This window comes from Oryzias latipes, chromosome 1 (assembly GCF_053564925.1).
Source record: "Oryzias latipes strain Hd-rR chromosome 1, Olatipes_Hd-rR_3.1".
In the NCBI taxonomy this organism is placed as follows: Eukaryota; Metazoa; Chordata; class Actinopteri; order Beloniformes; family Adrianichthyidae; genus Oryzias; species Oryzias latipes.
The window spans coordinates 36,303,705-36,329,614 of record NC_136237.1 but is presented as its reverse complement, the minus strand read 5'-3'; the positions used below and the strand labels follow the sequence as shown (position 1 = coordinate 36,329,614).

The window sequence follows — 25,910 nt, the reverse complement described above, 5'->3', positions numbered from 1 at the left end:
AATTCAATTCTTTTCCATTCATGACTGTGGAGTTAGAGTTTTTACTTTAGTCAACTGCTTTACTGTCATTCAAGCACAACTTTGTGCAGAGGGTGTTTTTTTTTTTCCTTGGCAGATGGGTGGACCAAATGAAAAATCACTGATATGGCCATTTTCTTTACATTGCGGTGTGCAGCGATTTGGGCCGAAATGCATATACTGCTTCAGGCTTCATCTTTGTACAGAATCCTATGGGTTTTGTCAGAGATCATCACTCCAGTTTGAATGTGTCCATCGTATATACAGCTATATTTTTTAAAACAGTATTAATTTTAGGAATGGTTGGAAACAGTTAATTTGAATGTCAAATGACCATTTATTTTGTAGTTTTGGATCACCTCTTGATTGGACAAAACTGCTTCTCTGTATTTCTGAGTGCTTTTTAATGGCTGCGCTTTTACTTTTAAATAAGGCAGTTCCACTTCCTGCACAAAAACACAGATGGGCAAGGAGAAATTTGTAATCATGTGGGAAATACGTTATTCTGCAAATTCAGGAAAAAAGCATATTTTTGTTTATTGCTGTCCTCCATTAAATAGCTTAACATAGTTGTCTGGTAAAAACGAACAGCACTATTTAAATGTCCTCTAAAACACTAAATCCACATATTTTCACTGAAAAACACACATATAGAGCTTTTTTTTAAAAATAAATAAAACACATACAAAATTGACTGTACAAAGTGACAACCTTTGGTTTGACGGACATCAAAAATTCCAGAATGTTTTATGGGGGAAAAAAGATCAAGTGTAGGGGGGGCTGAAGGTAACATATACAGTTCTTCCCAAAATCACAACTTTTTAGGTATTTAGACCACGTTTAAGTATACTGCATAAAATAGAATCATTTTTCTGCTGAAAAACAAAAACCCAAGCAAGAACGGTCTCCTTTTGGAGAGCAAACTAAAGCTGTAACGGAAGCTATAGAGAGGAAAATTCTCTACCGTCAAGAAAGTGGAGCAATCGTGGAGATCAGTTCAGACTGCAGTCCAGATAATCTCATTCCAGATTAAATTAAATTTAGGGTAAAGACTATTTTAATGGAGCAGATGTTTTCAGAGATTTGTGGGTAGAGGCATGACGTTGCATAAATTCGAAGCATCATCTTAGCTGTTCATATGAACCCTTGTTTTGTGCCAGAGAAATATGTTCCTCATCTTCCTGTAAAGTTCTCTGAAAATACTGCAGTTATTTACTGTAGTCTTAGAGGTACTCTTCTGTTCATGACTCACCAGAGACGCATCAATAAAAAGGTCAACGTGAAGCAGCTCAGGTTAAGATAACCTTTTATATGGCTCAGCGCTGAAGCTTTTATTTCTGTGCTGAAGCGAAACCAGCTTTCAGGAGAAGATGCTGAAGAAAATAAACCAATTCTAAAGACTCGTGAAGAGTTTGATCACATTTTTCTTTATGGCTTTATTATGTTCCACATCATTAAATGTTTGACAAATTAGGGCAGTGCTCGCACACAAATTCAAACCTGCCCAGCAGTTGTCTTAATCACTGTCAATGACACACTTGTTCTGGTAATGAAAACTCACTCAAAGAAGAAATGGCTCCAGCTGTAATCAGTTTGTTCATAGAAGACAAAAAAAAATAAAAGAATAAGGATTTGTCTCAGTCACCTGGGTTAACTAAGAATTTCTTTAGTTTGTCAAGTGAAGTTTGACTATGACCAGATAGTGTGGAAAAATAGCTATCACAATGAAACTGGCATCCCTTCACATCTTTAAAAATGACCGTTTTGTGAGATTAAAGTGTGATTAAAGAGGATCATGGAGAAGGCACGCTGAGCGGTGCTTTCAGAGCAGCAGTGCCAGCCTGTTGTTGACGAGTTCATTTCCAAACTTGGCAAACTATTTTACAGTTGAGAAATTAGAAACAAGTGAGTTCAAATTCATTTCACTTGCCAAAGTCGCTGCAAAGTTCATTTCAGAGAGGATTTATAGTCGGCTAACATTTTTTGGAGTATAGGTAGCATTTTCTTTTTATTTTTTTGTGCATGGCTTGAACCAGGAGGTGACTTAAGTACGGTGGCCCTGAAGTGCAAAGCATTCAACAAATCACTCGATACAAAAACATTTTTAAGATCACAACAACAATTAAAAAAAAAAAAAAAAAATTTAAAAAGCAGCATTACATTTTAGAAAACAAAACAAAATTTCAGAAACCAAAACTTGAAAAACAAAAATGACAAAAAAAAAAACATTTCAGAAAACAAAATTAATTTCCAGGAAAAAAAAAATATTAAAAAATGAAAACATTTCAGAAAAAAAAAAAATCCAGAAAAAAAATTAAATATTAAAAAATGAAAAACATTTCAGAAAAAAAAAAATCCAGAAAAAAAATGAAATATTAAAAAATGAAAAACATTTCAGAAAAAAAATGAAATATTAAAAAATGAAAAACATTTCAGAACACAGAATGAATTTCCAGAAAACAAAACGAAATCTTCAAAAATGAAAAACATTTCCAAACCGGAAGAGGCAGGTACTATGGGACAACGCTGATTGGATGATGATTTTTGTCAATCATTTGAACTGAAAAGTATTTTAAATGAAGCGATGACGGGTTTTATCGTCCAAACAACAATTTACTATAATAATCCACGTATTTCCCATTTATATATCAAATAAAAAATGCAGCAAACTGTTAATGAACTTTAAAATTATTTTTTTAACATTTCGCCTGACACACGGTCACCCGGAAGTAGTTTGTGAGCACTTTTACTTTGAACGCTGTGCGCTAATGTCTACGGCTGCGAGGTTCACGCTGTCAATCATCTTTAGGTAAGAATCAATTCTGTGATCTTTTCTTTTGTCAGTCACATGTCTCTAAGGATGTTAATTTTAGGATGTTAAAGTGCTGCTTTGAAAAGATAATTTCTTTTTATCTTGCGCATGCGCAAAAAGAACCCGATGGAGACGAAACGTCTTCACATGATAGCCGTTCCCGTTTTCGGTGACAGCATGAGAGAAAAAGCTCCGAGCCAGCCTGATTCTGTGATTTATACAGTAATTACAGTAATTATATGGCATCAGTGTTGCTAAAAATCGACTTTAAGACTGAAATCAGTAAACAAGTTCTTATGGGAAATAATATTTAAGTGCATTGTATATTTTTGAACCGTGCATATACACATATACTGAAACTTAAAAATGAACTTTAAAGTTTATAAAATACTTAATTGAATTAACATGTGATATTTCTGCAGGTGAAGTTACTCAAAGCGAAGTTCCAGAAAGGTTTGTGCTGCAGAAGAACAGATGGCAGCTCTACATGGGAATTCAAAAAGACTAAAGTCATTCATATCATTGTGCAGTGTACAGGCAAGTCACCATGATTTATGTGAAATGTAATCAATAAATATTATTTAACCTTAATATCTAATTTTTTTTTTAAATTGCAGGTCCTTTAAAAAAAAGTCTTTAACCTGCTGCATAAGCCTGATTAGTTGTAAATGATGCAGTGGGGAGTGAAAAACGAAGCACAATTCCTGGCTTTAGCGTCGGGCTGATGATCTGGAAATCACATCTATGAGGAATCGCATCAAACACTTGTACAACTCCAAACAACTTAATGTTCCTTTAAGCAAAACTCCAGTTTAAAATGTTCATATTAGGCTTGCTTCATTTAGGAGTTTTTCCATGTTTACCATTTTAGGTTTTAAAGCTTTATTAACAAAGATGATGTTTGATTTTCAAAGCTGTTGTTTAGAAATGTTTTTTTGTCAATGAAAAAACTGAATGCTGATGTGAGGATTGTAATAATGGATATGAAAATAAACAAATTTGTTTCATAGCAATGCAGTATATTTATTGAAAACTAAACATGAATACTTTATTCAATAACAGAAACAAAGAAACAGTTGTGGATTTTCCTTTAAGGGCTTCTTCATGCAGTCAATCAAATGTTGCGCTTACATTCAGCATTTACTCAGCGTACCTGTCAGTCACATTTATTAGAGGAAAAAATGCATCTGGGAAAAGTCTGTTTGTGCTTAACAACTATATCAAAAAGAGTCATTTCAGGAAAGGTTTGTCCACATTGCTGCTCAGCATCACATCCACACTCAAAAAACGTTCACTTTGAATGAACATAAAAAAATTATGGAAAGGATTTCCACATGATTAGATTGCGTTACTTGAACAAAAATGAATCATGTTGGTCCTACTTAATTTATTTAGGTTGGCTCAACTTAATGTATTTAGGTTCAAACTAATAAATTTAAGTTGATTCAATTTAAATACAGCAGTTGCACCCAACTTTATATTGATATTGTTGCTCACTCTAAAAAGAAAAAAATTGATCCAATTTAATTGAATCACTTCAATTGGTCACACCTAAGTAAATAAAGTTTATTTAACTTGAATTTCTATTCATTTCTTTAATTCTATTTATTCATCTGTAATTGATATGTTGTTCCAAAGTTACAACCAATGGGTCTTTTAATTTTCACATTAAAGACATGAATTACCCAGCAAAGTCCCACATCACAAGACAGGAGCTCAAATTCCGCAAACTCTGTGTTAAGTATTGGAACATTAACAGTTTGCCACACAAGGGGGTTGGTCATCATCCTCTACCAAACTTTAACTCATGGTGCAAAAAAAAAAAAAATTAACAGTTTAAACCACTAGTTAAAACAGAGTAAAACAGCTAGACAATAAAACCCATGGACAAAAACTCACACTTAGACCCCAATCTGCCCAGATAGACAAAGAAAATGGTATCCCACAATTCCTTGCGATTACTAATGCATCCAATTTAATGGTATCATGTTGGATCAACATGATTGAAATTAGTTACTTTTAAATGGATTATTTTTATGTACAATCGACATGATTCATTTACGTAAGATTTACATACATAAAATTTTCTGGTTGAAATGACAAGTTACTTTTTTGTTAACTTAATTGGCTGGTAATTTCCTTTTTTTGAGTGCAGAGGAAGATGCACAGGTAAGAGACGCCATTTCCTGCTCGTACATGCTTGCAGCTTCCTCTGCACTGGACTCCAGCTCCATTGAAATCCCTGACAGAAATAAATTAATAAATTAAAAATCCCTGACAGAAAAACATCAGCTGCCGTTCATCTTTCATTCAGGAAAAAGTTGAGTTCATCAAAATGAGGAGAAAATGGGTTAAACCAGAAATTCATTAGGGAGGGGTCAAAACACCAAACTCAGAATAAAATACATTATTTCAGTCTTATAAAAAATACATTCTAAAACAATTTGGTATTCCTCCTCTGCCTGAAAGACTAAAACGTTTTTTTTTAAAGATGTTTTTTACTCAACAGACTTTGCCACCGTTAGTTATACACCTGGACGTGTCTGATGATGTGCACATCCAGTCATTTACTGTCATGTTTCTGTGCACTGACACACTCTAAAGTCACAGATCTTAATAGTATGAATAAGAAGCATTCATAAATGTTATTCTGAGACACAAACTGCTGCAGTTTACCTGACAGCTTTGCTGATTTATGCTGCTGGTACACCTGTCTGAGAATCCTGCCCACGTGACCCCCCCCTCTCCAGCTGATGAGGTAACCTGTCATTAACGTATGACTGAAGGATCTTGGATCTGTCTGTAAACACCCACCTAGAAATCACGTTTAACGCTACATTTATTAGGTCAAACAAATGTGCCTCCATACCTTATCTGTGGATGGCGGGACTGCATTTCCTGATGTGCGCCGTCTTTAACACCCGTTTCTTCGCAGCTGCTGCTTCAGACAGAATCCTCTCACGACATTTTGAAACATTTGTAAACCTGGTTGGTGTTGATATTTCTGCGTGCGTTCTGTCATCACATCCGCTAAATATTCAAAGATTAACGTTTATGTTAACGTTTTACCGTCCCTTTCTTTGTTTACCTGCAGAACGGACGTCATCCACACAAACTACTTCCGGGTGACCGTTCTGCTTCAGACGAAATATTCAAAAAATAATTTAAACCTTCATTATCTGTTTGCTGCATTTTTGATTTAATATGTAAATGGGAAATACGGGAATTATCATGGTACATTGTTGTTTGGACGATAAAACCCGTCGTCGCTTCATTTAAAATACTTTTCAGTTCAAATGATTGACAAACATCATCATCCAATCAGCGTTGTCCCATAGTACCTGCTTCTTCCGGTTTGGAAATGTTTTTCATTTTTGAAGATTTCGTTTTGTTTTCTGGAAATTCATTCTGTGTTCTGAAATGTTTTTCATTTTGTAATATTTCATTTTTTTTCTGAAATGTTTTTCATTTTTTAATATTTCATTTTGTTTTTCTGAAATGTTTTCATTTTTTTTATTTCATTTTGTTTTCTGGAAATTAATTTTTTTTCTGAAATGTTTTCATTTTGTAAAATTTCTTTTTTTTCCTGGAAATTAATTTTGTTTTCTGAAATCTTTTTTTCTTTTTTTTCTTTTTTATGTTTTGGTTTCTGAAATTTTGTTTTGTTTTCTAAAATGTAATACGCTTTTTAAATTGTTGCTGTGATCTTAAAAATGTTTTTGTATCGAGTGATTTGTTGAATGCTTTGCACTTCAGGGCCACCGTACTTAAGTGATCCTTTTTTTTTATAATAGATTGCTACAACTGCTAGACGGCACTGTAGGTGTGTGCATCAGTATTTGCTACTGACAGCAACGCCAAGGAAGAGCCGCTCAGTCTTGCCACGGGTTCGGCAGAAGTGACACAGAGGAAAAAGAATTAATTGGATTTAGTGATTTGAAGTGTTTAGTTGACTTGTTAGCATGTTCTTTTAGTATTATCCTTTGTTGCTTGAAGCAAAATAAGCATCAATGTGTTCCTGTAGTGAAGTCTGCATAGATTCAGTCTATTGATTGTATCTCTTCCATTGTTATGATTTTCCTTTCACGATGAAATGTCCATTCTTGTTACCTTATTTTAGTGACTAAATGTCTACCAAGAGTGCGACATTTATGACTTTTTTCTTCTTTATTAAGCAGTTTTTATATGCTGCCCGAGAATGTTATTTAAGTTTGGCACAATGTAAAACTCATTCAGGTTTTGATTTGTTTTAAAGTTAAATTATCATCATGTAAACATTATGGTTTAACCAGTTTTTTTTTTTTTGTAACCCTTGTGCTATCCTAGGTACTTTAACATTGGGAGTTGGGTCATCTAGACCCACTAGACAGTGCTCTGAACATTTTTTCTTCAATGATTTGTGATCTTCTCTGGTGTCCATGGATTACATGAAATCTTTCCACCTTTATCCACCTTTGTCCTGGTAGGAATAACACGTTAATGTAAGGGTGGGGTCATCTAAGATAGCACAAGGGTAAAGTAAATGTGGGTTAGGGTTAGGGTTGCATGTCCTCAACTTTACTCACCAGGTGCTCCGTTTGTCACTGACTCACCTGCATCCACTCATTTTATTATTATTTAGCCATTTGGAGATTGAAAGTGATTTTTATCTTTAGTGATCACAATACCTAACTGTTAATTTTGCATGATTTGCAACTTGGAAGATTTTTCTTCCCTTTTCTAAAAAGAGATGCGTCCTAGTTTGTTTTCAGTTTGTCGCTCACATTCTTAGGTGCAAACATCACAGAGAGTTTTTCTCAGTTTTTAAATAAGTGTGAAATCTAATCTAAATTTTGTCTCCAAATACCTGTTGCCAACTTTTCAGCGGCATTTTTGCTTCAGGAGCAGTAAAGCTCCACGGGGTGAGAAGACTTTGGTCAGTTTTTGATAAAGCAGAGAAACTACCTGCTGCTTGCTCTGCATACAGTAGTGTGGCGTGTTTGTGCAAATCCAGCAGTGATGAGAGGGAAACCTGCCTCCTCTCTTTCACTAATTCAAGCCCTTGCAATGATTGCTGTTGACATTTTTGAGCAATTTTCCCCACGAAAGCCGAATGAGTCGGCACAACTTTGAAGACAAACGGATTTCATTCAGTGTCAACAAAGACCAGCCTCTCCGCTCACCCACCCCTCCCTCAAAACACAGTTTTAAGAGGAGACTTCCACATCAGCTTTCGTTGTTTAAGGTCAAGATGTTCATTAAAATTGACAGACTGACTGACTGTGCAATACTTTGAGGTAAAGCCGCTGGCTTGACCTTTGCAAACAGACATCCTCCGACGTGCCATTTAAAACATCTCTCCTCCAAGTCATAAACATTCAGTTTACTTCTCCTCTTCACATCCGATCACAGCTGTAATCTCAATTAGCTGGGAAAGCTTGCAGATGAATGATAGCCATAAATCATCAGTGCGGCAGACGAGCTGACAGAAGAGAAAGTTTTATCTTTCATTTTTTGAAATTGTTCATTTATTACAGCCAAAAAGATCCTCTAAATTATTATGAAACATCATTATTTCAGCTCCATCTCCAGACACTGATAAACGGACTCTTCCAGCCAGACGCTTTTGAGTTTTAGAGTGAGTCATGATGCTGGGGTTCTGCCAACAACAATGATCTGCAACAATGGTGGGTTAGTTTCTTCCCTGAACAGCTGCGCTGCAGAGCTGCCATGTTTCCTGTTCAGCATCAGGACGTAAAAACTGCCTGGTTTCTGTGTTCGTGTGTTAAATTTGATTAAATAGAATCAGAGCGAATCAAAGTATTTTGGAGTGAACATGGTCTAACCCAGGGATCTGTAACCTTTTCAGAGCCAAGGTACACTTTTTCCTTAATTGAAAATCCTAACGCACACCACCAACCAAAGATTTTAACGTATACATTAAACTTTATAGCCTGTAATAATAATATACAGTCATTCTTGTCAAAAGAGTCTTGCACAAAACTTCAATAAATGTAAATAAAAATAATTTCTGTGAGTGGTTTTTAGACCAATTAGGTGAAGTTGAATAATGTGGAAATAATGGAGAAAGCGGCTGGATGGCTCATTTGGCTGCATGGGGGACTGGGTTCATTTCCCAGGAGATGAGACGAGACGCGATGAGCTTCATCCAGTGTGGGTCCTTGGGCAAGACCCTTAATGCTACTGCCTAACTATGTTAACCACTATGGTGCCAAAGTCTGGGTCCCCCTGTGTCGGTCCCCAGCCCAGATGAAATACAGGGTTGTGTCCGGGAGGTGTAAAAATATCTGCTAAACCACCTGTGCAGATCGGTGAAAGCTGATTGACTGAGGTGACCCCTGCTGGGATATGCCGAAAGGGGAACAACACAACTGATGATCTCTCGTGGAACACTAATGTACAGTGACGCACTGTTTGAAAGACTCAGGTCTAACACTAGTTGGACAAAAATGTTAGCACATTCTCATTTTTTTTTTCTCCTTCATGGCCGCACCACAACACTACACGTAGAAGTTGACAATTTTTACATCTGTTTTTTTTTTATTTTTATGGTAGTTTCTTTTACTCTAATGACTCCTAGCCAGGAAGCTGTATGTTTTGAGATACAAGCTTGTCTGTTCACTGTCTATTTATAAGTATATATAAGAATATAAGGTTTAAATTCAGAAAGAACTACACAAGAGTTATCTTGCTCGTCCTTCTAAACTTCATCAAATCAGACCAACACAACTTGATTAAGTACCAATGTGCTGGAGAGCTGTTTTCTGATTGTTCAACAGAAAAGGTGAACACCAACCCACTTGGGAATTTCAGGTCACATCACTGATAGTCAAAGTGAGCAATGCCAGCGCCTGCGTTTGGCTTGGAGGTGATTTTCTCTCCGGCAGGACGGAACAAACCGAGTACATTAGATCAGAACGGCCTTGCACACCTGAGCGCATTGTCTGACCTTTCCAAACATCCAGAGATGGTGTTTGGAGCCAGAGTGCGGTTCAGAGAAAGTTCAAACAGACGAACGTACAAAGAGCGTTTCATACAAAATGTAAAGACTGCAGTTTCACTGAAATGAGAAATCTTTAGCATTAACAAGTTAATGAACAATGTAGCCGCTATGAACACTCAAACATCAGCAATTGTGTAGATATTTTGAGTTGGCTCACCTCCAAAGTGTGCTCTCCGTGGCGCTGCCCATGTGAAAGTCGTAGAGTTTTGTGAGGATCAGGATCACCTGCAAAAACAAAAAAATTCAAAATTTACTGACATAAAACAAACAAAAACATACTCTAACAATATCCAGAGATCCAGGTGTTTAATCAAAGCTGGAATGAGGAAAAAAAAAAGCCAGCATTCATGGGGATAAACATCTGATAAAGATGGATTTTAATAAATATGATTATATGTAATTCAGTTTTATGAAATATTGTAAACACTGAAATCCATTTGGAGTTCATTCTTTTTCACTCTGCACGGTTTCATAATGTCACAGCCTGCGTTAATGCACACACGTCTTCATCACACCGTCTTTTAGCGAGGAAGATTAAAGGGCTGTTCATAAACCTGCAGGTACTTTGAATACTATAATAAAGTGCAAAGGAAATCACATAAATAAGATTATTAAGCATGTAATAAACTTTGCTCTGTTAGATCTTTGATCTCTACGATAAAAAATCTTGTGAAAAAATGTCAATGATTTATTTAAAACTAATTAGTAGAACATATAAACATTGATCGTTTATGAAATTATGTTTCATTTATTTCTTTACTAAACAGTTATTCAATAAATGTAAAATTAAAAAGTAATAATCAATATCCTGATATTCACAAGTGTCAGTATAGAGATAATCAGCACATTAGTATAACAATATAGTTAATTTTTGTTAAAATATAAATAGACATTGATAGTATTTCTATAAACTGTTGGGTATTCAGATGATTTAAGTTTTTAATGTTTGCTTTGTAAAAAAAAAAAGGCAAATTTAAAACTAATTTAATAGCACTGAATTAAGCAAACAAACAAACAACAGGCATTTAGGAGGAGGTAGTTGGAGGAAGATGTCAGAAGCTCAGCTCCTGATTCAAAACGAAATGAACAAAGAAATACTCAGAAATGCAATTTCTAGCCTAATTTTCTTCAAATATGTCCTCCATCATCAAAAAAATGCTACAAGAACATGTTGAAAAAAACAAAAACACCATCTTCATCAGCAGTCTGAACAGTCAAAAGACAGGGGGGGTCATGCAGAAGCTCAGGCACATGGGACAGGCCTATTTTAAGATTGATTAATGATTGGAGGATTTTAAGTTGAGCTCCAAAAAGAACAGGCGGTAGTGCAGAAAGATAAGACAGTGTCAGTATGGAGCAGCAGTTTCTACAAGCTGTTGAGGGCCGGTGTAAATAACTGTGGAATTCAGATGAACTAAAAGTGTCAAGTAATCCAGATAAACTATCACTTCAGCCTTTATTACTGTCTGAAAGTGATAATTTGTTAAATCAACCAGACTTGCAGATCTGCTCTCAAATTCCAGATCTTTACACGTAACATAACGGTCTGGAGAGTTCTGGGAAGCAAAGACACACGATGCTCCTTCATAAATGATGGTAACAGAGTAAATGAATGAACGTTCAGGTGAGTTTAAGCAACTCTTACAGAGATTGAAATATTTGAAGGATCTGTATAAACCAAACTTGACCCGTCCTGCAGTTGTTCTCAATCAACTCCAACCAAATGAAATGTGACCACCTCAGCGACAGATATGATTTGGTTGCTGTTCCGCAAAGATCTTCAGCAGTGCTGCACTTTCACAGAAGGACAGGAGGAGCAGGGAGAAACTGTTGCTCAGAAGAGAAGTTTTTGCTTTTTTCCACGCGGCTCCCGTTTGTGAAAGGAGGGGTGTATTTGAAGATGTCGGCTTGCATCAGCGCGCCGCTCACTCCGGTCCTGCTGGATGGGGTCTGACGCTGCAGCAGACTGCAGGAAGGTTGAAGGAACTCTGCACTGCAGGCGTCTGTCTGATGTTACTGTGAGCTGCTTCCTGTCAGAGCTGCTTCTCCTCATTTTCTGCAGTAATCTGGCTTTTTTTTGTTTTAGTCAGTCTACATGTAGGTTTACACATGCTTGTTTCTGTCTAGGGAGCTTAAAAACACTTATGGAAGTGTTTGCCTTTTTTTTTTTATTTAGCCCAACTGCACTGTTTGTGATTTAATCCCCTACTTTATTTATGTAATTTTTGTTTGCTTTTTTTCTAACTGAAATGCCTCTTTTTATCTATAAAAAGTTGTTTTAATTCTTAAGCCTGTTAAGGTCCCATGTTTTACTTTCTGAGAAACAAAGTTTACTCCTATTCGCATTCGAAATTCAGACACATTGGAGGGTTTTTCACCATTAATCTTATTTAAGCTTCAGAATTGGGTCCCTACTTTGACCAGAACACTCCATGACCATGCTTGGGTCAATGTTCTGCTGGAGAACGTATGTATTGTAAACCTATATCATAGTGTTGGTCTGGTTCAGAGCAGGCTAACATCCAGGATAACTCAACCATTGCAACCAATTTTGTAGTAATGCCTTAAAAATGTGGATGTTCTTTGCAGCTTACTACGGTGGCCCTGAAGTACAAATCACTTTAACAAACCAACCAATGCAAAAACATATTGCAATTAAAAAAAACACATAACATAAATATTTTAAAAATTACATTTCAGTTTCTGAAAATTACTTTTGTTTTCCAAATCATTTTTTTTTTTTTGTGGGGATTAGGTTTTGTTTCTACAGTTTTGGTTTCCTATATGTAATATTACGTATTTTTCTTGTTGTTGTGACCTGATTGGTTTTTGTGCTGAATGATTTGTTTATGTGATTTGCACTTCAGGGCCACCATAACTTACTGACCTCATTGATTTATAAATGTAAAATGTATATAAAAATTATTTTATTAAATAATATTTAAAATGTATAAACTACCACTGATGTTGTAAATGTCTAAAATTCTATAAATCAAAACGTAAATCATTCAAAAAGAAAAATACAAAAGAAAAGAAAAAGTTCCTCTGATTTTCTTTTTCTCGAACCTGCAGTTTTTCTTTTTTTGCCGATGATATAGTGTTTTCTCTTCCTTGTAAAATAAGGAAGATGGTCCAATTGCAAATTGCTTTGGACAAAAGTGTTTGCCTTGTGATCCGGTCACATAAAACACTTATTGGGAGACATCTGCACCAGTGAACGCTGAGCTGAGGTGCAGACATGACGTTCAGTCTTAGCTTTCTGAAACTCTTGCAGACACATGAGTTTGGCAGACTCTGTGATTTTTCTGCCAATGAAAGTCTTAAAAGTTGCTGTCGTGGCAACAGAAGTGATTAACTGGCTTCAAAAACGCTATGATAACAATATACGTGTTAACCCCGAGTGTGCTCTCGTTCCAGCTATCTACACAAGAACAGACTTCTTCTTTATATTGCAGCTATGGGGAAACATGTAACATGAATGTCTTAACTCTATGTTTGTGCAAAAGTCCTAAAGGAAAGAGCAGTCCCTGAATAAAAGCCACAGCAAAGGCGCAGACACCGTCCAGCTCAAAGGAAATAGTGGAACATATCACAACATGAGGCTTTTCTTTCTGCATTTTGTCTAAAGTGCATTTTTGTTTGTCTGTGGGGGGGCAACCCATCTCAGTGGTGTGTCCCTGTGGCTTCATGCTGTCAGAGATGTGCCTTCGCCTCTGCTTTGGGGCGAGTGACACAGACATGAGTCCTCTCGTGCCCTCATGACAGCCTGAATTTAAAATTCACATTGGGCAGTGACGAAAACACAGAATCCCTCCAAGTGCATCTTTTGAGATCCTAAAAAGTGACTCAAGCATCTCGCCGGCGAACCGTGAAGGCCTTTTTTCAAAGGAATGTTTAATGCATTAGGCCTCAGACCTGGACCAGAGCACCACTCTCACCCGGTATTTACATGCCTGCTCCCAACTCTTAATGGTATTGACTCAACAGACAGAGTCTCTGACAGCGCATCTCGAGTGCGTGCCCCCCTTTTGAATCCCCACTCGACTTGCAATTACGGAATCAAAATGTCAGTCACACTGCTCCTGCATTAGCCTTGTTGCCTAAGCAATTAACCGAGTGTGCTGAAAACATATTACCATAACTTAATGTCCCCTTCTCCTCAAAGACCAAGTCAAAGTGCCAAACTCAATTTTAAATATTACTTCAGCTCATTGCATGCTAATGAGAGTTAATGACTTTTGGTGGAAAACCGCTCATCTCTGTTTCTGAGAACGATGGTTCTAATTGTGATCATGACCTGAAGAGGTTTCACCTTTCTGTGTCAGGTAAGGGCACGAGACGGCGACTCCAAGCCGCTCAATTAAACCTGGCAGTGCATGATATTCCCAAACTCTAGGTTTGCTGTGGAAAAAACACACAAAAAGGTTGAGATCAGGAAGACAATGAGGCCGGGGGAAATTTTAAAGGACAAAATTAATTAGTGAAAGTTTTAGTCCGTTTAACGATTCAACACACATAGAAAAAAACTATGACTGCTCTAAAATGAATGTTATGGAGAAAGCAAACAGATATTTGACTCCCACAGCACAAGGATCTTTTTCAAACTCCTCGGATACTTTTGTGTCTGAGCCAAGATCATTTCAAAGAGACACTTGGCCTTAAAACAAAAAAGCTCTCCGGCCTTCGATGGCACGTGTCACGGCGCTCGTGCACTGTCAGCTTGACGCACGTCTGAAAGCAGGCTTTTAGTAGTCTGGAAGGCAGCCGGCACCAAAACCACAAATGGAACCGATCGTTATCTGGAGGTGATTAACGGATCCCACCTCTCTGTTGCACGTCAGCTGCCGAGCAATTATTCTGTCAGCTAGCAAGAGGCGAACGTGTGACACAATGTCAACAACAACCGCTAACAGATCCCATAGCGAGCGTCGAGAGGCGGCCAGACGCAAAATGTGATTGCCACAAAATAAAGCTATTAATCGACTCATTGGTAAGAAAGACACTTTTAAAAGACATTACAAACCATAAAGAGCAGCAAATATGGAGGTCCAAACTGTCAAGTTTTACCTTCTCTTAAAAGTTGCATTTCAAAGAACTGATCTCCAGAAAGAAGAAGAAAAAACACTTAGGTACACAAGTAATAATTTTCAAAAGTTGTTTTGACATTAGAGGCAGTATTAAAGAAACTGATGGCAGAATGTGCACAGACCAGATTTCCCTGTGAAGGTCAAAGAAGCTCTATGACGAAAAAACAATGGGCTGTACCATTATTCACTGCATGTGCAACAAACTCCTCCCCCTTTTCTGTTCCTAATTTGAGATAGGCCTAGCTGCAGATAAGTTGGCACCTCTACTGGAAGCAAAAATTATACAATTTACACTAACCCTAACACAAACCCAAGTGTTAAGAAGTGTAAAAAAAAAACTAAAAAAAAACTTGTGTTTAATCTTTAAACAAGAAAACCTGTAACAGTTACCAGGTAAAATAAAGTTGTTGTTTTTTTAGCGATTTGGGGGAACTTCTGGTTCTGGACGTCGATGTCTGCAGCCGGGTCATCTTGCCCAAACTTGACACAAATCAGGAAGTACCAAAATGAAGCTTTTCCAAATGTTCCCCAAAAGCAATAATATTGCACAAATAAGTTGTATAAGCTATCGTGTCCTTGTGCAACATTTCAGTCACTTATAGCTTCATAAAAAGTGTCAGTTGTATGAAAGATACTCTGCCAAAGCTGACCTTAACATTAATAAAAGTCATTTTCCCCCAAGGTAAAAAAATAAAGCTTCAGCACAGCAGCATTAAGTCCTTATGTTAGTCTTTAAACACAGTGAGGATTTTAAAAAGAACAAAGGATTGCACTTGGTGCACCATGTGTGTGCAGAAAAAGGCTGAAGTGTCAGGCATTTCCGCCAAGGCTGCACGAGACGCACGCAAATCACCTACCATGCACGACCAACTCAACACAACAAAGAGCAAAAAGCTTCTTCTGTCCCATATTTGAGCGATGCTTGACAGCAATCACACGATCACAGCAAATAGATGAAAACCTGAGGTTTTCAGCAAAGCTTTCACTTTCAATGAAACAATTATCTCTGAAGGACCTTGCAAGGATTAAAAACATGTAACATCTCAGCAACGAGTGCCACATAAAAGGGCAGGGACGGGTAGAGTTGGCTGCCACGCTGAAGCTGTTATCGACCTTTAAGGCCACATCATGGAGGGGGCTGCATCTCTGTGCCCCCTCCGGACCTCACTCCCTCTGCTTCCTCACAGCTGAAATCCTCTTCTTCATGCATTTTTCCTCTCAACTGAACCACCTTTATCTCTGCTTATCTGGGCTTGCCTTTTCTCTTTTCCTCTCTTACTTTCTTCTCCCTTAAGTTTTTATATTCTCATTAATGCCTCCCTCTGTATTTCACCATCCTCAATTGTGATTTCTTTTTTGGATTCCTTTTCTTGTCAAATCCCCTGCCTGTGTTTGACCTATTGCATCAGACAGGCATTGACTTCTTTTGTTTACACACAGAATTTAAATCACTGCAAATGCAGGAGAAACACTGTTTGTGGGTTTCTTAAAAGAAAAACTCTTTTGTTTTTGACCTGCACTTCATCCAAATGCATGGCATATCCAAAGCAGACTCACTAAAGTGTTTACAATTCTGGGCTTGGCTTTTCATGTGAAATATCTATCCCATCACTTTATCAAAGTCACTAGAACATTAACCTCAGTTTTGGCCAGTAACATGGCTTTCAAAGAAGAGCTGCAGAATCAATGCACCATTACAAGGTGAGGAAAAGGTCTATTGATGAACCAATCTAGTGGCCCGCATGGCGGAAATGAGATTGGGAGCCTATCGGCTTCATCACATCACCTTTTCTGAGAAAGAATAAACCTTTTTCCAGCACTGATAAACCTTTGGAATATTTTTGCTCATTCCAAATATGGCTTTTTTTGTTGTTTTCAGGGCAATATTTTAGGGGTGTAGCGACTAAACAATTAATGGACTTCAATTCCTACGATTCAACCAGATCGATCTCTCTGAGGCAAATTGTTAATCGAATCGAATCAACCTAAACCGTTTTAATAATCGTTTCAAAAATAGAAAAATTGATGATCGATCTTGGAAACTGCCTTTCGGATTGAGGTACAGTGGGTTTTACTAATGTCCACAAGAACTAAAAAGCCTATATGTAAACTATGAAAGTCCATCCACTGAATAAAAAAAATCCCAGCACTATTAGCTGATTTCCAAAGAGCATGTAAAATTTCCAGGCAAATGTAAGTTTACTTTTTACTAAATTAGGTGCTTATGTAGAAATGCGTCATGTATGTTGCAAATAGTAATCAGATCATGCTCAGTGTGTATTTCTTCTTTCAGTTTATGATAAAATCTGCGTGAAAATAAAAAAATAATATCCCAAGTTTTAGTCCTGGAGCAACAAGGGTATGTTTTTTTTTTTTTTTTAAATATGTCAGCAAATGTTTAAAAAAATGCACCACTTCAGTGTTCCACATATTTAGCAAAAGAACAAAAAGAACAACTCAAAGCAATAAATAATAAAAAATAAAAAAAACTAACCTCTTGACTTTGGAAGATGTTTGTTTCATCCCTCCCAAAAAACATTCTTTAGAGCATTTGTTTATTTTAAAATTAAAAAGGCAAAACCAGGTGTTTCGTGAACAATGGGAGAGAAACATGTCCCAGTGTTTATGTCATGGTGTTTGTGTGTTGGTTTTTTTTGTCTCTCCTGCTTTTTGGCTGAACGTGTGGAACACTGAAGTGGTGCATTTGTTTAAATGTTAGCGGACGTATTTATAAAAATATCTCCTTGTTGCTCCAGGACTAAAACTTGAGATAATTTTCATTTTCATTTTCACAGTTTCTTTACAGTAAACTGGAAATGTTGCATGCTCTTTGGAAATCATCGTTGCATCCATCCATTTTCCACTGCTTATCCAGAACCAAGAAAACCGCTGCCTATTCTCCCACAGCGCATCTGCCTCCCAGACCAGCTCTTGATGGAAGTCAAGCGAGGAGAACGCTCTCCGGCTGGCCGTGGAGCTTGCTCTGGGGGGTTGAGCTTATCGCGGTGCAAGCCATGGTAAAGGGAAAACACAAAGACTCACTGACTTTGGTACATTCTAACACAGGACAAGGACAGAAAGATGGAAATTTCATTGCTGCACAGACTAACCAGGCATCAGAGTGAAAGTGAGACGTGAAAAGACAGACTTACTGTAGAAGGAGCAAGAATAAAACCATGAACTTATATGTCTGACTGGGGAAAAAGAGGAACAAAGCAGCCAAGTCTTCTTTGTTCCTCTGCATCTGATTTTTTTTCTTCTTTTTTACATTTTATCATTAAATACATTCGAGAGTTCATCCGCGGGAGCCCACAGTGACAATGTGGAAGATGTTCAAAGGATTCCATTTCTCAGAGGGAACTATTTTTAAAGAAAATGCAGTTCTGCATGCTCGCTAATTAAAAAAAACAGAGCTTTGTGTACTGGAAGCAAGATGTACCTCATGCTGAAAAACGGAAAACAGCTCAGTGTGAGCTCGAGTGTTATCCAGAAGATGCTTTTTAAACATGTTTAGAATTGTTTACCGGAGTCAACAATGTGGATGTTTTCCAACATGAAGCACAGCAAAGATCCAAAACTAAACTCTCACAAAACAAGTGTTGGAAATGGAAACTATGTATTTTTTATTTTTTCATAATTGGTAGATAACTTAAACATACCTTTGAGGCTTCAGGTCATTTGTGGAGTTCCTCAGAGAGCAAATTTAGGACCCTTTGTTATTAAAATGGTCTTTATGTGTAAATACAAGCTCCACTAAAGCAGAAAAGCAGACAAGGTCATAATCAAAAACCTTGGAAATTATTCAGTTACCTGTCTTCTCATGAAAGAATCTAAAGTCATGTTTCTTGCTGCTGAAGTGGACGTTTCTTCAGATTAACCCTTTTGTGAATCAGCAGTACATTACATTCTTTATTGATAACAATGTGCCGTCCTATGTAAGTGTCACATTGACATGCTTTATAGCATGTCAATGCTTTCTTTTCAGCAGTTAAAATCATGGAGTTAAAGCAAGTCACTGTAAAAGTTACTATGAACACACTTAAACGTTTTGTGAAAGGCACATTAATTTGTTTTGGTATATGCAGTCACAGGTTTGTCTTATTCAAAAAAACAAAACAGAAACTGCAGAGCAAAAAAAATATGTCTGGATTTCCTATAAAATGAAAAGAAATAAACAGTACGTACGAGCCGTTTACCCAAGTCCAAAACCTTTTAAGGATAGCGTCTCTTAAAGATTCAGTTACAGTACAAGTGTTTTGTCATTTTGTGTCTAAAATGTCTCTGTAATAGATTTTAAGTCAGATCTCTTTATAAAAGAGAGTCAGATCAAGTCCAGGTCGTTCTCTCAGGTGTGACACAACTGAATCGTCAGCTCAGAAGCTGAATCAGTTTTGTTGTTTTTTTTTGTCAGAGCCTGATACAACGTGATCCAGCTAACCCTAATCCTAACCCTAATCAAAACAAGTAGGAAAAACTCACCCATGACATCACCCAGGGATTAAGAGGAAGATGCACTGCAACCCCCCACCACAACCACCACACACACACACACACACAGAAATAAGTCAAAAATCTAAACAGTAAGACACATTTTCCTGAGAAAAATTTTGTTACTATTGAAACACTTTCTATATAAGATTATTTTTCTTGCAAATATGGAAAATATGACATCTACTCTTGATACAAGGATCAAGAAAAATGAGATTGGTGATTCCTTCTTCAGGAAAAGTCTAAGAATCCCAGTCTGTATCTCTGATGTGTAATGTGGTCACGGCAGCAAAACTATCATACATTTTCATATCAGAAAGAAAACACTCACACGCACATGTTGTAGCTACCAGGTACAAGATATATGATGAACAAGGTTGTTGTTTTTTCCCCATTATTCTCTCATTTATTGATTTTGCAACTCCATTAGTCAATCTGGCCTTTAACAGTCCAGAGTCTGATTAAATTCAATGATACACCGGGTAAACTTCTGCTGCTTTTTGCACTTTTCTAAGAGAGTAACATCAATAAAAAGAGTTGAGTTTCAATAAATACTTAAACAAATCCTTTTGCAAAATTTCATCTTCTCTGCAGTGAAATAGATATTCACACAATCCACAATCACTGGTGATCTAAACAAAACTCCAGGGACTATCCTAGAACTTGCAGGGTTCTGATGACTCCATCCATGGTCGATCTCAACTACGGTATATAACTCAGAAACCACCTTGAGGAAAAGCATCATTACATATAAAAATGGGATTTAAACTTTTGAAAGGAAAAGAAATGAGGAAGAACACAGTTTGTGCCAGAGGGAACCAGACTCGCGTTTCAGACGTGACAGACATCCAACTGTGACCTGAAACCTGCCTGACTTTTCTAGGAAGAGAGGTTGGTGGTCACTTTTTGCAAATAAGTGTTAAAAAATCAATTCACAAGAGGAAGGAGACATGAAGAATTGACTCTGAGTCACTGAAACATGAATCCAAAGCTATGTCGTAGTCCATAAAAATGGTTTGGAACTGGATTTCACCATAACTACCGCTACCTTTAACCACCCTGATCACTGCAGCACGATCTGACCTGTCATTTCCCACTGCAGTTTGTCTCATCTCTTCTTTCCCATGTGCCAACGCAATGGTCCCGATTAAAGGAACATGAGGCTCTTTACTCTTTTAACAACTGTTCCTGTCATTTTCATCTTATTAAACCTAAACTTTCCTCAGCTTCTCTCTGCATTACGTCCGAGCCAAGTGTCAGCAGGATCATAGAGAAGTCGGGCAGCAACTCTGACTGCAGGCCCATTCTCGTGTCAGTGCCAATCGTCTGGGAGGTGACACAATGTTAAGACAGCAGGACAGCTGATTAACAACAGGCTGCGGTATTAAACTCCTAATTACATTTTTTCCTCAGCGCTGACACCATCGCTTCACACTGCAGACTAACGGGGGGGGAAGGAGCTGCCAAGGCGCGGAGCGCTTGTCCTGAATGAATGCGGATGCATCCAGCTGCAAACTGCCACACACTGATGGCGTCAGCAGGGAGCTGGGCATCAGAACAGCACTAAGCTGTCCTTTCAGGGACATTGAGCATCCTTGTCTGTGATGGCTCAGCACCTGCAGTAGCTTCAGCAAACGTCACGCACCATGGGTGATAAATCGCTTGATGCCACTCATTCTTTTGCATTGTTTTTCCAAAACAGGTAGAAAAATGATACATCAGAGGATCAAAAATCCAGCAAAGATGACGGTCGCCTGCCAAAGAAAATGGCTGGATCAATGTGCATCAGGGCTTGACTCATCCTGACACTTTCTTGTTGAAGCTGCTGTCTGCAGGTTACGGAGGAGAACATGTTCTCCAGCTGCAGATATGGACGGGGTTCAGGACATATCATGAAAATTGACACACTTGCAAAGCATTAAAAGCCTGAGATATACACAGCAATGTCTGGTTGAACATTCAGCTCTACTGAGTTTTTTTTATTTCTTTTTATTTGCTTTACTATTCTATTTTCCTAAGCAACATACTCCCACAACCCGATTTTTAGGATGTTAGTCAATGAAGGAGAACCACATTCAAATGGATGGTATTTGTAGCGTCTTTTTATTGTTTCATCATTGTTTTATTCATCATCAAGTTGTATAAGTTTGTGTGCTTTTCTCTTTAACCACCATGTTCTCCTGCATTTTAAGAGAACAACCTTAACAGATACAGCTTTTTTTTAGCCTCAAATAGACTTTACACCTAGTTTTCTACCAACCTAATCAGAAAAACTGTGACCTTTTAGGGCCTTTGATCCTAAAAGCTCCTTTTCTTGCCGGCTTCTCCAGATTACTGTTTTGTCTTATGTCTGCAGATTTGATTCAAAACAACTTTGCAAAAGTTCAAGGACGAATTGTGATTTTTGGGGCCTTATTTAATTTCTGTTTGCAGACCAGCAAAAGCTATTCAGACTTGCGATAATTTCTATCACGAAATATGTCTACAACCTCCCAAAAGATTTTTTAAAAAAATAAGAGAAAGTAGAATATATGATGACTAGGAACACTGATGGCTTCTGGGTAATGTAGTTCAATTTTCATTGTAGGTATTTATCAAATAATTTCAAAACTGCTCTGCCTTTACTTTTTTGTTGTTATTTTTCTTATTTGTTGGTTCTCGCCTTCATAAGAAATGTATTCTGTCTCGTCCCGGTCCTGTGATTAATGACAAAGATGACTCCCATACCACAGGAATCCCACTGGGATCCCGCGACTCTTGGCATCACCAAAAAAATCTCAGCCTCTAATTTCCAGCACCTTCACCACCATCACAGTTCAAGAGACTGAAAACAGTTGTGCTGATAAGAACTCACTTTGTCACACTTGACGGTTTTAGTAGATATGAACAACACAACTATTGGATATGTTGAAAAGTAATTACTTTATAATTACTTGCAAGTCATGATTTACCTGGCTGACATCTTTAAGTACTAAACATGACTGATTAGCTGATCAATAACTCGAACAAAAGAAGCTTCAGAACTATTTACCTCCCAGCAAATATCACATCTTCACAAGTGATTCTTGCTCGTTTTCAGTTTCTGAACAATCAATTATCCTCAATTTTAAGCAGGAGCTATTTATCCAGCTCATCCATTACATTGATTAAGTCAGTTTTCACATGGTGGAGTAAAAATACATCAGAAAGAGAGCGTGTCCATCCACCAATCGGAAGAAGTGGGGGTCATGAAGCAGCCTTTGAGAGAAAGAGATAAAAGCCCAATTGTGCTGCTTCACGCTCTAATTTTGACGTTCATATATCTCAATAATTCAGCAAAGTGCAGACGTCACCGTGTGTCTCTTTTCCCTCTTAAAATGGATGACTGCATCCACGAGAGGCTGAACCACAAGATCACAATCCGTCATGATCCATAATAACACTTTACAGGAACAAAAACAAAAAAAAAAAGGTTGAGATTTTGATAAAGGGAAAACAAAAGGAATAGGTTCGGCAATATGTTGACATGTAATATAAAAAAGGAGCAGCCTGCTCATTCAGTGCTTATTCAACAATATCCTGACTGAGACAGAAATCTGATATGTGGTTAGAAGTGAACGGCTTTACAGGTTCTGAGCACAGAAAAGTAAATGAAAAAATGAAATTAAAAAAGAAAAAATGTGTTTTAATCCAAAGCAGGTAAGTATAACAGTCCCTTAAATCCGGTTTTAGGGCTGTATAAAACATGCACCATCTGCATAAATTGATCCAAGAACCAAGAGCAGGAGTGTTGAATGTTCTGTCACAGCTAAATCCCAACCAACTCCAGGTTAAAAACAACTGCCAAGGCACTTCAGTGTTTGTTCACTACAAAATCAAGTAAGACAACAAGACAGAATTGATGATTGAGAAGAGTCTGCTTCAAACAATAAAACAATGAAACACAACTTTTTTTTTTCAATAATTTATAAAGTTGTTTGAATTTTATTATTAAAACAATATTATTGTTTGCATAGATATATAGTCAACTACATCAAGAAATAAAAAAATGAAAAGCTGATTATTAGTGAATTGGCTGGTTTGAATTATAATAGGATGGAATAATTCAATGCTGAATATTGAATAATTACAGAATTCACATGTTTTCCCTTTTGTATGCTCACTGATCATGAACAGAGTATTTTAACTGGACATAATGTTGAAAATGTAATCATAAAAAATAGAATGCTTAGAATTTTTGTATCGAGGAGAAAACTATGGTGTAAAAGTGATAAACATCAGCACAAAACAAGCCATTCTAAATCAAGCCCTTCTCCACATAAACATCAGTTGATCTTAAAGTTTGATTTTATAGCAAACTGTAGTAACAAATGAGCTGCTGCAGTGGAATTTTTGTAACATAAGTTGCTTTTTGCTGTGTTTACAAATCATGTGAATGATTGTTTCTGATGTGAAACAGTTTTAATTTTATTGTGTGCCCTCCCTCTTTGGTTTTCTGTGCAGGTGAGCTGTGGCTTCTCCTGGAGGTTACCGCCCCACTCACCTGTGGTTCTCTGTGGAGCAGCGCACAGCTGCCTGCACTTACCCTGATTTGTTTCAGCAGTATTTTAGTGTCGCTGTCTGCAGTGTCACAGAGAATTTGTTAAATTTTTCGCTCTTATATGGTGGTATTTGTTTAGTGTGACAGTTTGACTTCATTTCACTGTTATTTATTTTTTATTTTTTGTGTGTGTGGATACAAATTCATTTCAAAATATTCTCTCCTCCCATAATGTTTCTGACTTTATTTTTGTCCCAAAAAAATTTTAACGGTTTTCCCCAAGTTGGAGTTTGAAAATCACATTTTAAATGTGTCCCACTTTTCCTTTTTTAGAGTCTGTGCCTTAATTGGAAACAAGTGCCTAAATCCAGCACAGACCTGGCAACAAAAAGCCAATTATTTATCAAAATTTACAACAAAAATTATAATAGCTAAAAGATCATGTGCCAAATTTCTCGGGGGAAAAAGGAAAATTGTTACTATGGAAAGAAGTGTGATGTGTTTTTTTTTTTTTTTTTTTTTTTTGGTCTAAAATCTCTGTTTGGATGTTTGACAGCATCCCCTGCCCCTCAAAGAACCACATTTTTTTCTGCCAGCGTTTGGCTTTGAGTTTAAAAAGCTTATCTTTTTATTTATTTATTTATTTATTTCAGGAACAATCATTAAACTCTGCAGTCTTCCAATCTGAAAAGTCCTCTTTGTTTTCAGCGTGAAATGCTCAAAAGCACTTTTCATCTCCTGTTGTTGAGGAAGCGTAATCAACTTTGAGGAGAATAAAAGGTCTTATATTGTTTCTGAAAATGAGGGCCATTAGGTCGCATTAGGCGGTCTTTTGGTGTTGTTTTTTTGCTGCTTGGGAGATGACAAAAAACCCACCGCGGTTCTTCCAAATGAAGCTAAATTGTTCTCCTGTTGCTGCTGAGACTCCGTGGGCGCTGCCAGAGAATCTCCACCTCCTTTCTGCCAGACAGACAACATAAAAAAAGAAAAACACAAAGCAGCCTGACTGGGGCTGCTGCTGTTTTTTGAAGAAGCAGGAGATCAAGGACAGAGCTGAATCCTCATCTAATCTGGAAAGAAATCACAAATCAAAAACTTTCCGTGCAGAATTGGAATCAGGAGACTGTTTATGCATTGTTTTTAAAAGGAAGAGCAGCAGTGAATGTGGTTGTTAAAAGTTTCCCGAGTGCTGCAGTTTTAACTTTACTCGCTCTTCTCTTTTTATCGCTGCTTTGCTATAAATAGGAATCTTCCGAAAAGCAGGGTAATAAATGTGTCAGGATTTGGCAGAAGAATGATGCTCCTGCAGTTGCGTTTCTCCACTGGGTTGATGTATAATTGAGGCTCAGCTCTTATTATCAACCCTGAGGATTATAGCAGCTTGGATCAGGTGGAACTCTGCAGCAGAGACATATCTATCCACCTTTCTGTCTTCTGTCTCTGCTCTCTTTTTACTTTTCCCGCAGAATTCCTTGGTCATTTTTCCTGGCCTCCTTCTGTTGCCTGCCCTCCTTTCTTTTGATGCCAGATGAAAGTTCAGGGCTTTCATTAACTTTCCCGACTCTCTCAAGACTCGGAGCGGCGCTGTAGTTGAGTCTTCGAGCACTGGAACCCAAATATCTCCTCAATTAAAGCCGGCACCTCAGCTGCAAACCGCCGTGGCTCCAGTGGTCAATTAAAAGCAAAATGTTGTCCTGAGAGGCTGAGCTCAGACCTGAATGCAGAAACAAAGCTGCAGCTGTTGCCTTCAAAACACCATGTTGTTGTAAGAACGCTACTTTTTTTCTTCTAGGGAAATATTGGGTAATACTTCCAGAGAAACTCTGCTTCCCAAGCTTTTGTTTTTCCTTTCTCCTCTGTAGTTTGGAATTAGTTCAATCTGATAAACAAAACTAAAATATAGATCTCTAATGTAATTAGTACGAGGAAAAAGCTTAATGAGAGGGTTTTTTTAAGCAAACTTGAGAAAAAAATCAGATGTAA

At 37.4% G+C, this 25,910-nt stretch overlaps 1 protein-coding gene and 1 long non-coding RNA gene across 2 annotated transcripts in view; one reads left to right on the top strand and one right to left on the bottom strand.

Annotated features, from left to right (window-relative positions):
• Positions 1 to 25,910, bottom strand: part of sorcs3a (sortilin related VPS10 domain containing receptor 3a) — a 260,608-nt gene that overhangs the window by 165,171 nt on the left and 69,527 nt on the right. Inside the window, exon 2 of the mRNA XM_023954909.2 lies at positions 9,991 to 10,058. Coding sequence (XP_023810677.1) covers positions 9,991 to 10,058 — 68 coding nt within the window. The remainder of the gene's footprint in view (positions 1 to 9,990; positions 10,059 to 25,910) is intronic.
• Positions 2,696 to 3,843, top strand: LOC144994908 (uncharacterized). The gene is made up of 3 exons (XR_013658605.1): positions 2,696 to 2,827; positions 3,253 to 3,367; positions 3,448 to 3,843. It is a non-coding gene; the product is annotated as an uncharacterized LOC144994908 (long non-coding RNA).